The following is a 15789-nucleotide window of genomic DNA, read 5'->3' as shown; positions in this document are numbered from 1 at the left end:
ATTTAATAATAATAATCCTTAGACTCGACATTGTGCCTTTCATGTCTGAAGGATATTTCAAAGTGGTTCTGAAGATTTTACTGTGAAGTGCAATGCCTTTGTATTTTGTAACTGAACACTGCAGCCAAATTTTACGCAGTAATGTTCTACAACAACAACAACAAGATTTCATTTATAGAGTGCCTTTCACGTCGGGAGGACGTCCCAAGGTGCTGACAGTTGGGTCGGGACCCGAGCAGGGGGGAAATGGTTAGGATGAGGGGAGGGAATGGAGGGAAGGGAGGGAGCGAGGAGGGGGTAGAGAGTCGAGAGGGGAGCTGAAGGCACGGTCGAAGAGAAAGGTCTTGAGACCGGCCTTGAAGGAGGAAAGGGAGGAAGCAAGGCGAAGGCACTGGGGGATGGAGTTCCAGAGCTTAGGGGCTGAGAGGCTGAAGGCCCGGCCACCGGTGGTAGGGCGGTTGGGGCGGGGGATGTGAAGCAGACCGGAGCCAGAGGAACGGAGGGTACGGGCAGGTAAGTAGGGGGATAGTAGGTCGGAGAGATAGGAGGGAGCAAGGTCGTGAATGGTCTTGTAGGTGAGGATGAGGATCTTGAATTCGACAGTCATGAATACAAACACTCATGAAGTGAATGATCAATTTTATCTGGGGAATACTTGGGCAAGACATCCGGAGAAAACTCCTTTCTCTTTTCAAATCATGCTACACGATTTTAACATCCACCTGAACAAGTAGATGGGTCCTTGGTTTGATGTCTCATCTTCAGGGCAGCACTTCTAAAATCTGCATTCCCCCAATACGGCACTGGAGGGTCAGCTTAGACTATAAAGGTTCTAAAATATACAGTTTGCAGCAATGATGGCTTATTTCTGTACATGACCAGAAATCAGAAAGTAGGATGTGTGACTGTGATAATAGAGAATTTAATATTGTCTCAAATGGCTGTGGCTTTAGTTATGAAACCTATACTGCACACGTTACAGATCAGCCTTATCATAAGTTTGGATTGATTCAACTCGGAAACTACTAAAATTGATCTAATATCTGATGTTTAACTGTGGAGTGACTTTTGGAATCCAGTGTTAATCATCTTAACAGAAGTAGTGTGGAGCCACCTTGAGGAAATATTGTCACTACTTCACAACCAGTGGCTGTAGCCAGTACAAAGCAAACTTTTTTTCCCATGCTGGATTGCCACAGTACTTTTTTGAAGTTTGTCAAGGGATGACAGTCCTACCAAACGTTATGTGTTTTTTTTTTACAGGCGTTACCATCCGGTTTGCTAATTGCTGCACGTACACGTTAATACGGGTGAGCAAAGCACCACGTTAGCAATGTGTACTGTGCGACAGGGCTGAGTTGATCGGTCTGTGCTGCTGACTCGCACTGCTCTAAAGCAGGCGTTCGGGTCACATATGTATCCACCTAATCGCTGAGGCTCTGCCCCCATTTCTTGATGAAGATTTGCATTTCCCTCCAGAAAAAAAGTAGATCGCAAAGAGAATACAGTTGCTACCCAGACGCCTCATTGCATCCCTCCCCCCCACCACTCCCTCCACCACCAAACAAAAAAGCATATTGTGCAAAGATAACTGTATCTGGAACATGCAAACACTTTGGGGTCAAATATATAAATTCCCATCTGGAGGATTTAGATGGAAGTCATATTTATCTGCAGTGACTCTTACACAACCTCAGCACAAACAGAAGAATTTAAGAAAAATAAACACGAATGAAAGCATTCTGGAGGGCTGTCATAATATAAATGGATCAGGAAGCATCCATGTAATTTTATGTTTTCTGCTAGTATTGAAGAAGGGAGTTATTTTCTACATTCAGCGCCGAAATTGTTTCTAAAGCACTCTCATATCAGATAAAACACTGCTGCAGAAGAAGTTCCGTCTATCCAAGTTTAACTCCAAAATTCACATGAGAATTCATTACTGTTCCAATGTAAATGTTCTTCTCACAGTCCTTGCTGTGTCTTCCCTAAACCAGATTCCTAAGTTTGTCTCAATTTCTCTTAAATGATGGTTCGTTTACTACTTCTAACTCATCTGATTGAGAATGACTCCATTATTCAAAATCACCCACATCTCTCATGCATTTTTGAAACACTTTGGGAATTAAATATAATAACAATAATCCTTCCTTTTGAAATGATTGACCAATGAGGAAATTCTGACGAAATGCAATAAAGATACAAATGAAACCATAAATAAGGTTTTACTGTATTGCATTTCACCTTTGATGGTCCATTTCAGTGTATGGTTCAACCACAGATTAGTGGGATGCCCATTAATCTGATTATTTTGTTTAGTCAAGCTATTCCACAAGACGGATCTTTTAATATGAAGCCGATTTCTTATCATCAATGGGAGGGAAGTGGAGAGGAGTCACCTCCTGCACACGCGAGGACCAGTCGATGTGTTCAACCTCACAAGGCTTTGATACTCAATATGGGTGTTAATTAACACAGCACGACATGGCAGGTTATGGCATTGTGTGCAATTTTGGACACCCTACTTTCTGAGGGACGAGACAGAATTCAACACAGAGAACAAAGAGAAACAAGGATAATTCTGGGATTTGATGAGAGGCTTACAGAGGTGACCCTGTTCTCTCTAGAGAAAGAAAATTTAGGATGGTTGGAACGATCCAACAAGACTTTTAACACTATGAGAGGCATAAGATGAGGTGGGTGCGAGCATATGATTTGACCGGGACATAAAATAAAGCTGGTGGGGTGGGGGGTTCTGAAAGGATCATAGTAGAAGAGCCTCAATCAGGATTCCTTGCCACCCAAACGTTGTGCATGTTCTTTGTGGCATATCACGATTCAGTCCTAAAATTGCACAGCAGATCACTGGGCGCACTGTGTGCTGTGCTGATTGCCTCCTGATAAAGCCATCTAATTGTATCACATTTCCCTCCAGAATTACTCATTGATTCTACACAATCCGGGGTTAACAGCTCACACTTGTGTTTTACACTAAGAAAACAAAAAATCCAGTTTATAAAGCACCCGACGATACCCAGGTGCTTTGGAAATGATCTTGCATTCTTCCTCTCTTACTTTACCCCCAAACCCCCTCTGCAACAAAAACAGTCGGTTTGCTTTTTTTTTAAAAAAAGTGAAAATGCAGAACACGTTAATACTAAATAATGGAAGGAATGTGCGTTTGGACGATGAGTTGCAAGTGGCGATGCCAGTAACATGCCGACCTTTCTCTGGATCTAATAGTGTATATGGTATAGCTCGAACCATAAAAGCTCTTAGCGACCTATATGCACGTCTTTACATGGACTGATATTGTATTGCGAGACTTCTGCACCAAAGTAAATGGCATCATCACTTGTGTGTGGTTGCTCGATGCAAATCTGGTTTGACTTCAGAAAGGAATAGAACTGCTCTGAACTTCGAAGTTAAAATCATACATATACGCAGTGTGGGACCTTAAACCCTCTGCAATAGATATTTTAGCAGATCTACACTCTGCACTCGTGATAAAGCAGTACAGAAAGTCAAAGGCAGCGAGTGAGCTCAATATTGTCCACATATACCGCTGTTGGAATTGACCTTTGCAGTTTGTGACATTATTGGGGAAGGTGTCGTGTTAAACAATAGTTTTAAGCAAAAACTCCTGAGATGTTCGTGGCATTTGGAATGCGCTTTTACGCGCATCGTTATCTTCCTAATTCGCGTTGAGCACTGGCGCTATTTGGCTGTGCATTATAACATGGTTTAATTCAGTCCTTCGCTAAGAAACACTTGGCAAATGCCCCCCCACACCCTCCCCCACACCCCCACCCCGTGTAACGTGTTAAATCTCTACGGTTTCTGCACATTGCTTTTGACTCATTTCACAGACTCCCACGAGCGAAGGGCTTTCTGGTTGCGAGAGTGATGAGGGGGGAAGGGAAGGGGAGGGGTGGGGGTGGTGGGGGGGGGGGGGGGGGGAGAGCTTCCTTCCCACACGGTCTCAGCCCGTGTCTTTGTGTGTGCAATATCAAACCGCACCCGACAAAAAGGGTTCGAGGTAAATCGATCTGCTTTTCTGAACCATTTAACCCGCTGACGTTTCTCTCCAATTAAATGCTGGCAGTCCGGTGTCCCGGGGGCGGTCGTGTGTCACACGCGTTAAGAGGATAAAATCGTAGTCATGGGACCTCCAGGCGACTGACTGTGATCTTTGCGTAATCGTAGTAAGTCAGAGCTGCGGCCATCCACCCACCCACCCACCCACCCACCCATCCATCCATCCATCCATCCACCCACCCACCCACCCATCCATCCATCCATCCATCCATCCCCGGCGCCGTGAATGTTTAGCGACCTGACAGCTCGGGTAAGGGTTGACGGACACCCCAGAGCGACCACCCCTTTACTTAAAGGGCGTCGGGAGAGGCAGTCGGGGAGCAGAGCCGCCAGAGGGGGAGCAACTCCTTCTGCGTAACTGAAGGGGGACATTAATTTTCTCTGTTGTCTTCTCAGGTTGTCTTGGGAGATCGGTCGGTCCACATCCGCTATAAATACAGACCGAACTGAACTGAACTGAGTCTGAGTCTGAGTCGAGTCCTCCGGCGCCAGAGGAGAGGGACGGTCCGCTTTCCGAGGAGCTTTTCGGGAAGATCACCAGCGCAAAGGTGAGGTGACCCACAGCAGCGCTGTGCAAATCCCTCGCGGATATAAGGCATTATATTAGGCAAAGTAACTGAGAAGAAGTCTCTCCATCGTGTGTGTGTGTGTGTGTGTGTGTGTGTGGTTTCGGGAGAGTAATATTTTGCTTTTAAAACAGTCTCATCTCTGAACCAACAACTGCTGCCGAACCGCAGTCCTACAATGCGCAACGCTGAGCTGCGTCTTGTGGGGTTCAGTTGAAGTTTCCCTCTCAGTGGCGGTGACCGCAGCCCCAGCGCTGCGGGACCGCACTTTGCAGTCACTCAGAGCTCCGCTCCCGCACAGATCTCCCCTGCGGGAGCCGCAGGCGCGGGCGAGGCTTATCGAAACCCCGCAACGTTAGGCGGAAAATACGATTTCTTGGCGTGTGATAAATATATTGTTCAATTGATCCGCGAGAGGAAGAGACGGCAGAAGGCGGAATGTTGTTTTAAAGTGGTTTTAAAGTTTTTAAAGCCTTTTGTTTTGCAATCTCCGCTGATGGTGTCTTGTGTCTTTACTTGTGTGTGTGTGTGTCTGTGTGTGTGTGTGTATCTGTGTGTGTGTGTGTGTGTCTGTGTGTCTGTGTGTGTGTGTGTCTGTGTGTATCTGTGTGTATGTGTATCTGTGTGTGTGTGTGTCTGTGTGTGTGTCTGTGTGTGTATCTGTGTGTGTGTCTGTGTGTGTGTGTATCTGTGTGTGTGTATCTGTGTGTGTGTATCTGTGTGTGTGTGTCTGTGTGTGTGTCTGTGTGTGTGTGTCTGTGTGTGTGTCTGTGTGTGTATCTGTGTGTGTGTGTGTCTGTGTGTGTATCTGTGTGTGTGTGTGTCTGTGTGTGTATCTGTGTGTGTGTCTGTGTGTGTATCTGTGTGTGTGTCTGTGTCTGTGTGTGTGTGTCTGTGTGTGTGTGTCTGTGTGTGTGTGTGTGTGTGTGTATCTGTGTGTGTGTCTGTGTGTGTGTGTATCTGTGTGTGTGTGTGTGTCTATGTGTGTGTGTGTGTATCTGTGTGTGTGTCTGTGTTTGCAGTTCATGGCTTTACTGTGGAAGTGCCACTGGCTGATGGCGGTGCTGGGCACAGCTTCCCTGTTCCTGGGGATCTGGGCGGATTGCGACAAGGAATGCGCTTACTGTGCCTACCGCCTGAGCACACAGTCGGTGGAGTTTAACCCTCTGGTGAGTTCAAATCCCAGCCCCTGCACTCGCACACTTTGCAAAGCACACGGCACGCACTTGTTACCCTGAAATATGCAGATGTGAGTGAATTCACTCACTGCAAGGATTATTATTATTATTATTAATTCGGGAAACGCCATTGCATTGTAGAGAGTGAATGAACCCCCCGATCAGACACAGCGGGAGGGAGGGAGGGATTCACAGTGAATAAAAACACGCCATTCCACTCGCTCTGTGATGGAAACATTTAAGAGTCCAATGTGTCGGCCAAGTCTTGTGAGCACAGCTATATGATGAATCCAACTGTATCTGAAGACACTGTTGGCCGCCCACTTGTTGTGGGTGACTGTGTGTTACTTGTGATCCCTGAGTTAAGTTGGTAGATGAGAGTCTGGTTGCAGGTCGCAAAATAAACCCGCGTGTTAGTGAAAAACAGGGGGAAACGATTTGTAGAGGATCACCCGAAAGGATGAGGGAAGACGCATGGGGTGAGAGGGAGAATTAAAAGCAAAGGGAGATCAACCAGAGAGAATTAAAAGCAAAGCCAGCAGATCGTTGCTCCGTTATAAGATGACAGTAAGCAAAACACCTCCAAGGTAACTCTTAAAGTAGAGTCCTGTAGCTCAGTGGTTAGAGCACTCGCCTTGCAAGCGAGACACTTGGGTTCAATTCCAGGCAGGGCGAAACCTTGCGCAAGTTTCCTTACTCCACACGCCTAATAATAATCCCTCCAAAACAAAATCAATAATAAATTGGTCATTTTCAATCCACGACTGTTTGTGGGACACTGCTGTGTGCAATTGGCTGCTGCGTTTCGCCCACAAATATACCGTCAGTTCACTCTACAGTCTATTCTGTGAAGCGCTTTGAGATGTTGAGAAGACGTGAAAATGCAAGGATTATTCTTATTATTATAAAGTAGAGAGGCTGGAAACTATACAAAAAACAAACGTAAGCCTTTTGAGAAGCAGAGAGGAGAGGGGAGGAGAGGGGAGTGGGGGGAGAGACTGGGTTTCCACCATTAAACTGTGATTGCGGAGTTGAATAACAAAAAAAAGAAAGAGTTGATTTTAAAGATTAGGCGGCCAGTGAGTGAACTGTTGAAACAAGAAGAGGAGAGCAGTGAGCAACATGTCCTGGCCAGGGATCTCGCCAAGTGAGGAGCCCACATAGCAGCCACCCAGCAATTCCTCTCCGTAACTCTCTGTCCACCAGCAGAGAAACCCCACTCTCTCAAGCTCACCAGCAGAGAAACCCTCCTCTCTCTAGCCCACCAGCAGAGTAACCCTCCTCTCTCTAGCTCACCAGCAGAGTAACCCTCCTCTCTCTAGCCCACCAGCAGAGTAACCCTCCTCTCTCTAGCTCACCAGCAGAGTAACCCTCCTCTCTCTAGCTCACCAGCAGAGTAACCCTCCTCTCTCTAGCCCACCAGCAGAGTAACCCTCCTCTCTCTAGCTCACCAGCAGAGTAACCCTCCTCTCTCTAGCCCACCAGCAGAGTAACCCTCCTCTCTCTAGCTCACCAGCAGAGTAACCCTCCTCTCTCTAGCTCACTAGCAGAGAAACCCCACTCTCTCTCTCGCCCTCCGAAACTGGAGCAGAGAGATGCAGTTAATGTGACACCTTCTTGCCATCGAGTTGCTGTTGTTTGTGTTGGTAGAAAATATTGTGCTTTTTAAAAAAAAATTGTTGTTAATGTTGGCCTAGAAAGTGTTTAACAAAAGAGCAATCAGTGGTTTATTTCCTTGGTGGGTGAATTCCATGTCTAAATCCTTATCCCAGTGTAAAGCGAGAAGCTGATGCTGGCTACACAGTAGATCACTTACCCTTATCGACAGGGAAGGGGAAGCTAAAGAGAGTAATTTAAACTACTCTCCAAAATGTTGGGAAAATCATAGCTAACATGAGATTTCATATAGTTCAAACCAAGAGCAACTCCACGTAGTTCATCGACACGAGTGTTGTGAGCTAAGTTAAAGGTGCAAAAACAGAACTGCAAATAGATTGAAATCTATCTTACAAGTGCCCTGCTACACAATAGTAAATAGCCTGTGTTCAGGGGGTCAGTGAGGGGCAGAGCAGCAAAACAGGCTCCAATCCACAGACAGACAGACAGACAATGTGAACATTTACCTGGGGGAACATCAGGAATCAGTATAGCAATCTATGTATAGCAATATACATCGTACAACCAGTATCAGCTTCTATAAAATCCGTCCCATAAAGAGTTACTGATATTCTGAATACAGTGTAAGACAGGGATAATTCAACCAGTGTGCAATAGTGGTTGAAGGCACGACGGCGAATGATGACGCGCATACATAACATATACACACAGAAAGAGTATAACCATGAGACAGATTATTTAATTCAATACAGAGGGTCTAATTGTGTCCATTTTTGCTTTTTAATAACCATTGGTAACAGTACCAAATATATTGATCCATTTCTGGAGGCAGTGGAGTAACGGCAACATCTGAAGTGGACATTTAGATGAATGGGAAAACTTCAGAAAGACAACAATTGATTTTCTGACATCCAGCAGCAAGATCAGTGTAATAGAAATCGCTTTACAATGTTTTCAGTTTGCTTCATCTGCACCCCCAAAGTAACGCATAGACAATTAACGATGTCCTCCACTCATTATCCAACTTCTTTCACACTTTTGCTGATGATTCCATCTATTAGGTAGCAAACACACTGTGCACACAGGCTTCTTTCTTCTGGCAATGTAAATGATTGAATCACTAAATTGTGATCTCTTCCATGGCTTTAAATATGTCTTTCAATCTGCTTATCTTGCATCCTTGCAACATTAAAACCACTGCACAGGGTCATAGTTGCAAGACGTGTTACAGGATGTGTTTCACTACTAACTTGTAAGTATTGACTAGCCTTTCTTCATTTGTGAAAATAACACTACAACGTGATTCCTCAACAGAGCTTCAACTGGGATGTAAGGTAATAGACTTGCCTTTAACAAAGTGCAGAATATGCTCTTGTGAACAGTCAGTGCATTTTGCCGGGTTTATAAACACATAGAAATAATTCCCTGTAATCAGATCACCTAACATTATGAAATTGGGTACAGAAGTAAGGTTATATCAAAATATGAAACTTGATAAATATACATACCAGGTGCAGTTGAATAGTTTATGCCTTATTCCCTTCACTCTACCCCCTACCCTACATATATAAAACACAAAGCAAGGTTAGGTTGAGTATAATCACTTTTGCCTTTGCAGTATTAAAATCGTGTTAATTGACTTTTCAATGGTGTTTCCTTGCAAAATTTGACCACACTTTGATAATCTGAAAATCTCTTTTGAGTTTGGGATATTTAATAATGAATCAGACATTTTATTGATATGGTAAATATGTTTTATTTCAGAGCTGCACTTTAGAGTGTGATGGTAAATTGCCTTCAGAAAAGGCTTGGGAGATGTGCAGGCAGGTTGTGCAGATCAACATGGCACAGGATAAAGGTCAAGGTTCTCAAGAAAACGATGGAGAAAATGAAGAACAACACATCCTGTTGGCCAAAAAGTATGGTGGCTTCATGAAACGCTATGGAGGCTTTATGAAAAAAGCAGACAATGTTGACATTTACAAAACAGACGCAGATGATGAAAATAATGGAAGAGAGATACTGACCAAAAGGTATGGAGGGTTTATGAAGAAGGATCAGGAGAACGCTTCTCCGATAGATTCGGCTGACGTCCTGAGAGAGCTCCTTAACTTAGGTGATCTCAGTGAGCATAACCGTTATTTGGAACGCAGTGACTCTGACAGGGCCGGTGAGATTCTGAAACGGTATGGGGGATTCATGAGGGGTTTCAAGAGAAGTCCCGAAACAGAAGCTCCAGCAGAATTGCAAAAGAGATATGGAGGCTTCATGAGAAGAGTTGGTAAGCCAGACTGGAGGCTGGACTACCAGAAAAGATATGGTGGATTTATGAAACGTTGGAATGATGCTCTTGTCCCTTCTGATGAAGATGGGGAAATTTATTCCAAAGAGGTCCCTGAGCTTGAAAAGAGATATGGCGGATTTATGAGAGTTTAGATGCACAATCAGAAAGACTGCCTCTGGTCTCATAACTAAATGTTTGTGTTGCTTGGAATGTACAGGTGTTTTTTTTACTGTCTAGTTTATTAAGAACAGGCAATCTGTAATGCACATGTTACTTGCAAATTGTGTTGCCCTTTGTTGAGTTGAAATGTTAATGATTTGCTTTCTCTGTATTTTCTTCTCAGAGTGTAATTTGTTTTGTGGTTTATTTTCATTAAATGTAAAACAATTAAAAAAAACTTACTGCCTAGTTGTACATATTCCAATAAACATAACCGCAAAATGAAATTTAATGTTTTGTGTTTTTCATAATATTTTGGCTTTTGTACTTTAGGCCAAATCAGTTGGATTTTCTTTTGCAGTATTATCCCACAATTCAATCTCTTTCTTGCTATATGATACATTAATCATTGTGGCACACAAATTAAACACACTTTGCTGTTTACTCCCTCACCGCCATCATTCGCAAACTCAAACCCACCATCTGCTCCCTCAATCCCATCCCCACCTCTCTCCTCATCTCCCAGCTCCACCTTCTGGGCCCCACTCCTGTCCGATGTCACCAACCACTCCTTGTCCACCGGTTCAGTTCCCACCCCCCTAAAAACAGCCATCATCACCCCCTTCCTGAAAAAAGCTTCCCTGGACCCATCCCTCCTCTCCAGCTACCGCCTCATCTCTAACTTCCCATTCCTCTCCAAGATCCTGGAACGAGTCATTGCGTCCCAGCTCCACTCCTTTCTTTCTCGCCATTCCCTCTTAGAACCCCTCCAATCCGGCTTCTGCGCTGCACACGGCACGGAAACAGCCCTGGTCAAAGTCACTAATGACATTCTGAACATCTGTGATTAGGGCTCCCTCTGCCTCCTTGTCATTCTCGACCTCTCTGCTGCCTTCGACACTGTCTACCACTCCATCCTTATACGCAACCTTTCCTTTTTCTTAATCTTTACGGATCTGTCTTTGCCTGGTTCGAATCCTATTTCTCTCACAATCTCCACTCTGCCTCCAAATTCTGGAATTCCATCTCCCAATCACTCCGCTTCACCCCTCCTTAGCCTCCTTCAAGTCCCGCCTCAAGACCCTCCTCTTGGACAATGCCATCCATCATCCCCCTTCCCCTCCCCTCCCTTCTCCCTCCCTGACCCCAGCTCGGGTCTGAAATGCTGTACTCTGTCCAGGGCGTTGATACGTCCTCCCAACGTGAAAGGCGCTATACAAATGTAATCTTGTTCTAACAACAACAATAAAATTACATTTCAATAGCACTTTCACATTGGGAGGACGTCCCAAGGTGCTGGACAGACGAGTTACGGATCCGAACTAGGGGTCGGGGTGGTGGAGGGTGGAGGGCAACAACAACAACAACAACTTGGAATTATATAGCGCCCCCAACACCGGACAGCGTCTCAGAGCGCTTTACAGTAACGGATCCCGGGGCTGAGCCAGGGGGAGGGGGAGGAAGGTGACCAAAGACGCGGTCAAAGAGAAAGGTCTTCAGCAGAGACCTGAAAATAGGAAGAGAGTGAGGAAGGGAGTTCCAGCTCGGGGCATATTGGCTGAAGCTGACATATTGGCACGGCCGCCGAGGGTGGAGCGGAGAACTTGGGCGACGAGGAGGAGACCAGACCCGGAAGAACGAAAGCAACGGGTACAGTTTTGAGGAGATAGAAGGTCAGAGAAGTAGGGGGTGCAGAGAAGTGCAGGGATTTAAATACAAGGGTGAGGATCTTGAAGTCGATCCTCTCTGGGACAGGCAGCCAGTGCAGGGGGTGAAGCAGGGAGATCAAAAGCACAGTCGAAGAGGAGGGTCTTGGGATGGGTCTTGAAGGTGGCGAGGGAGGGGACGAGATGGAGGGTCTGCGGGATGGAGTTCCAGAGGGTGGGTGCAGAGTGGCGGAAGGCCCGTCTGCCAATAGTGGGGCAAGTAAGGCGAGGGACGTGAAGCAGGCCAGAGCCCGCTGAGCGGAGGGAGTGAACAGGATGGTAGTGGGTTAGGAGGTCGGAGAGGTAAGGGGGAGCAAGACCATGGAGGGCTCTGAAGGTAAGGACCAGGATCTTGAACTGTATCATCTGTGGGATGGGAAGCCAGTGGAGTCGGGCAAGGATGGGGGTGATAGGGTCGTGGAGCCTAGTGCAGGAGAAGACACAGGGCTGCAGAGTTCTAGATGATCTGTTGGGGGGAGTTGGGGATGCTGACAAGCAATGAGTTTGCATAGTCGAGCCTCGATGTAATGAAGGTTAAAACAAGCAACTAAACTGTTAGGTTTTTTGCGGTTATAGCTTAACGTGCACCAATTCTACTTAGGGAAAAAAGACATGGAATGGAAATAAACTTTAAAAGATAATGCTTTCCAAAGAGCTGAGGATTAGCAGGAAGATTACAAGGGGAAGTTCACTGAAAGAGGTCCATCATCTCATTTAACCTTCCAGAATACCAATCCTACAGCATTCAGTTCTAAAAGTTCTCTTTATAATAACTCAGTTCTGGCCTCAGAGTCCACAGTCTCTTTCTATATAATTTAGAAAAGTAATTACCTTGCATTAAATCTATGAATTCAAGTCATTTATATATTAATAGGAACAACAACTTGCATTTACATCGGGCACGTCATGCAGGTAGCGTCTCCGAGTGTTTAATGACAGTGTGGTTTGATGCCATGAGGCACCTCAATCAATAACTCCCCCCCACCTTGTCCACACTACTGGCTATCCTGTGGAGTCCTGTAGCTCCATATGGGTACGATCTAGTAGCCATCACTGAAATATGGTTACAAGGAGAACTAGGGTGGGAGTTAAATATTCCAGGGTTCTCCGTTTACAGGAAAGATAGGCACTGTGGGAAAAGAGGTGGGGGGGGGGGTAGCCCTGTTAATTAGGGATGAAATAAAAGCAGTGGAGAGGAAGGATCTGAAATCCGATGACCAGGAGGTCGAGACAATATGGGTGGAAACAAAAAACAATAAAGGGCAGAAAATATTAATGGGAGTGGTTTATAGACCCCCAAACAGCGATCACAATATAGCACAGGGTATCAATCAAGAAATCAGTGGAGCATGTAGGAAATGTAAAGCGATAATAGTGGGTGATTTCAATCTCCACATAGATTGGGAAAACCAAATCGGCAAAAGTAGGTCAGAAGAGTTCATTGAGTGTATGAGAGATAACTTTCTAGAGCAGCATGCCGAGGAACCACCTAGGGGACAGGCCATCCTAGACCTTGTTTTGTGTAACGAAACAGGGCTAGTTGGCAGTGTAGATATTAAGAATCCTCTGGGGCAGAGTGATCACAATATGATTGAATTCTGCATTAAGTTAGAGAGGAATATAGTTAAATCCGAGGCAAGTATTCTGAATTTAAATAGGGCTAGTTTTGTAGGTATGAGGAAAGATTTAGGTAAAATAGACTGGAGAATAAGATTAAGAGGTAAAAATGTAGACCAACAGTGGCAAATATTTAAGGATGTAGTGCAAAATTCTCAGCGGTCGCATATTCCCTTGCGGAATAAGAGTACCACAGGGAAAGCAATTCATCCGTGGCTAACTAGAGCAGTTAGGGAAAGCATCAAATTAAAAGAAAAGGCTTATAAAACTGCCAAGAAAAGCGGCAAATCTGAAGATTGGGAGAGTTTTAGAAACCAGCAAAATAAAACTAAAAAACTCATTAAGAGCGAGAAAAAGGAGTATGAGGGTAAGCTAGCTAGGAACATTAAGTCTGATTGTAAAAGTTTTTACAAATATATTAAGAGGAATAGGCTAGTGAGGGTAAATGTAGGTCCACTTCAGTCAGAGACAGGAGAAGTTGTAATGGGGGACAAGGACATGGCAGAGTCCCTAAATGGGTACTTTGCATCTGTCTTCACCCTAGAAGACACAACAAGTCTGCCAACAATAGAGATGCACCAAGGGGATAAGGACAGGGAGCAACTTAGGGAAATTTTCATTAGTAGAGAATTGGTGCTAGGGAAACTGTTAGCACTAAAAAGTGACAAATCCCCTGGTCCGGATGGCTTGCATCCCGGGGTTTTAAAAGAGGTAGCTTATGAGATAGTGGAGGCCTTATGTCTGATCTTCCAAAATTTCTTGGATTCTGGAACAGTCCCCATGGATTGGAAGATTGCAAATGTCACACCACTACTTAAAAAAGGTGGAAAGGAAAAGTTAGGGAACTATAGGCCAGTTAGTCTCACATCAGTGATAGAAAAATTTTAGAATCGTTGATTAAGGATGTGGTAGTGCGGTATTTAGGGGAGCACAATATAATTAGGCCAAGTCAACATGGCTTTACAAAAGGGAAGTCATGTTTGACAAATCTCATAGAGTTTTTTGAGGATATTTCCAGTAAACTAGATAAGGGTGAATCAGTGGATGTGGTCTATTTGGACTTCCAGAAGGCATTCGATAAGGTGCCGCATAAAAGGTTAGTCCAAAAGATAAGGGCCCATGGAATTGGGGGAGCATATTAACATGGATTGGGGAATGGTTAACGGGTAGGAAACAAAGAGTAGGGATAAACGGGTCCTTTTCAGATTGGCGGGATGTGACCAGTGGAGTGCCACAAGGATCAGTCCTTGGGCCTCAGCTATTTACCATCTACATCAACGATCTAGATGAGGACATCGAAGTTAATATATCTAAAGTCGCGGATGACACAAAACTAGGAGGAAGTGTCAACACAGAGGATGACATTAAACAAATGCAGCGAGACAATCAGGTTAGGTGATTGGGCAGGTAGGTGGCAGATGAAGTATAATGTAGGGAAGTGCAAAGTCATCCACCTAGGTAGCAAAAACAGTAGAGAAGGGGAGAGATTGGAATGTGTTAGCGTCCAGAGGGACTTGGGTGTCCTTGTACACCAATCACAGAAAGTTAGTCTGCAGGTGCAGCAGCAATTAGGAAGGCGAACGGTATGTTAGCATTCATTATGAAAGGATTAGAGTATAAGAGTAGGGAAGTCTTGCTGCAACTGTATAGGGCCCTGGTGAGACCACACCTGGAATATTGTGTCCAGTTTTGGTCTCCTTATTTAAGGAAGGATGTACTTGCCTTGGAGGGGGTGCAGCGTAGATTTACTAGGTTAGTACCAGGGATGAAGGGGATGAGTTACGAGGATAGGCTGACCAATTTGGGCCTATATTCTCTAGAATATAGAAGAATTAGAGGGGATCTTATAGAAACCTATAAGATCATCAAAGGGCATGATAGAGTAGATAGTGGGAGATTGTTTCCCCTGGTTGGAGAAACTAAAACCAGGGGTCACAACCTTAAAATCAGAGGCCAGCCCTTTCGCACTGAGTTGAGGAAAAACTTCTTCACTTAAAGGGTAGTGAATGTATGGAACTCACTACCCCAAAGGCTGTTGACGCTCAGTCCTTGAACATATTCAAGACTGAGATAGATAGATTTCTTATTGCAAAAGGGATTAAGGGATATGGGGATAAGGCAGGGTTAGGTTATTAGCTGGAGTTAGATTAGATCATCCATGATTGAATGGCAGGGCAGGCTCGAAGGGCCGAATGGCCTACTCCTGCTCCGACATGTTATGTTATGTTATCTCAGCAGTTACGGCACTCGCTTCGCAAGTAAGAGACCTGGGTTTGATTCCTGGCAGGGCGAAATGTTGGGTAAGTTTCATTACTCCACACGCCTCTGTTTACCTAGCAGTAATTAGGAACCCGGTTAGTTGATTGGCGGATCGTTTTTCCAGGGGTAATAATTCCTTAATAAAATAATAAATTGGTCGCTTCAATCCACGACTGTTTGTTGGACACTGCTGTGCGTAATTGCCTGCCGCGTTTCACCCACAAAATAGTGTAAAAATACACTTTACAGTATATTCGGTGAAGTGCTTCGAGGTGTCTCGAAGATGTGATAAGGCGCTATATCAA

The 15789-nt window shown here is 44.8% G+C and overlaps 1 protein-coding gene across 2 annotated transcripts; it reads left to right on the top strand.

The window, feature by feature from the left end:
• The first annotated feature begins 4127 nt into the window (after positions 1-4127).
• On the top strand, positions 4128-10189 carry penkb (proenkephalin b). Of its 2 annotated transcripts, XM_007891013.2 has the most exons (4): positions 4128-4205; positions 4495-4646; positions 5687-5833; positions 9224-10189. In XM_007891013.2, the coding sequence occupies exons 3-4, from the start codon at positions 5690-5692 to the stop codon at positions 9893-9895; spliced, it is 816 nt and encodes a 271-aa protein (XP_007889204.1). In that variant the 5' UTR covers positions 4128-4205; positions 4495-4646; positions 5687-5689; the 3' UTR covers positions 9896-10189. The 2 variants fall into 2 exon arrangements, with proteins under 2 accessions (XP_007889204.1, XP_007889203.1); XM_007891012.2 differs by lacking the exon at positions 4128-4205 and having other exon boundaries at positions 4408-4646.
• The last annotated feature ends 5600 nt before the right edge of the window (positions 10190-15789 follow it).

The sequence above is a fragment of the Callorhinchus milii genome, unplaced genomic scaffold (assembly GCF_018977255.1).
Source record: "Callorhinchus milii isolate IMCB2004 unplaced genomic scaffold, IMCB_Cmil_1.0 Scaffold2, whole genome shotgun sequence".
In the NCBI taxonomy this organism is placed as follows: Eukaryota; Metazoa; Chordata; class Chondrichthyes; order Chimaeriformes; family Callorhinchidae; genus Callorhinchus; species Callorhinchus milii.
Note: the sequence above shows the minus strand (reverse complement) of the source record. Positions and strands in the feature narration are given on the sequence as shown.

Coding starts and splice junctions, on each gene's coding strand:
- penkb (XM_007891013.2), top strand. CDS start 5,690: ATGGCTTTACTGTGGAAGTGCCACTGGCTGATGGCGGTGCTGGGCACA. Junction 5,834..9,223: donor CGGTGGAGTTTAACCCTCTG/GTGAGTTCAAAT, acceptor GTTTTATTTCAG/AGCTGCACTTTAGAGTGTGA.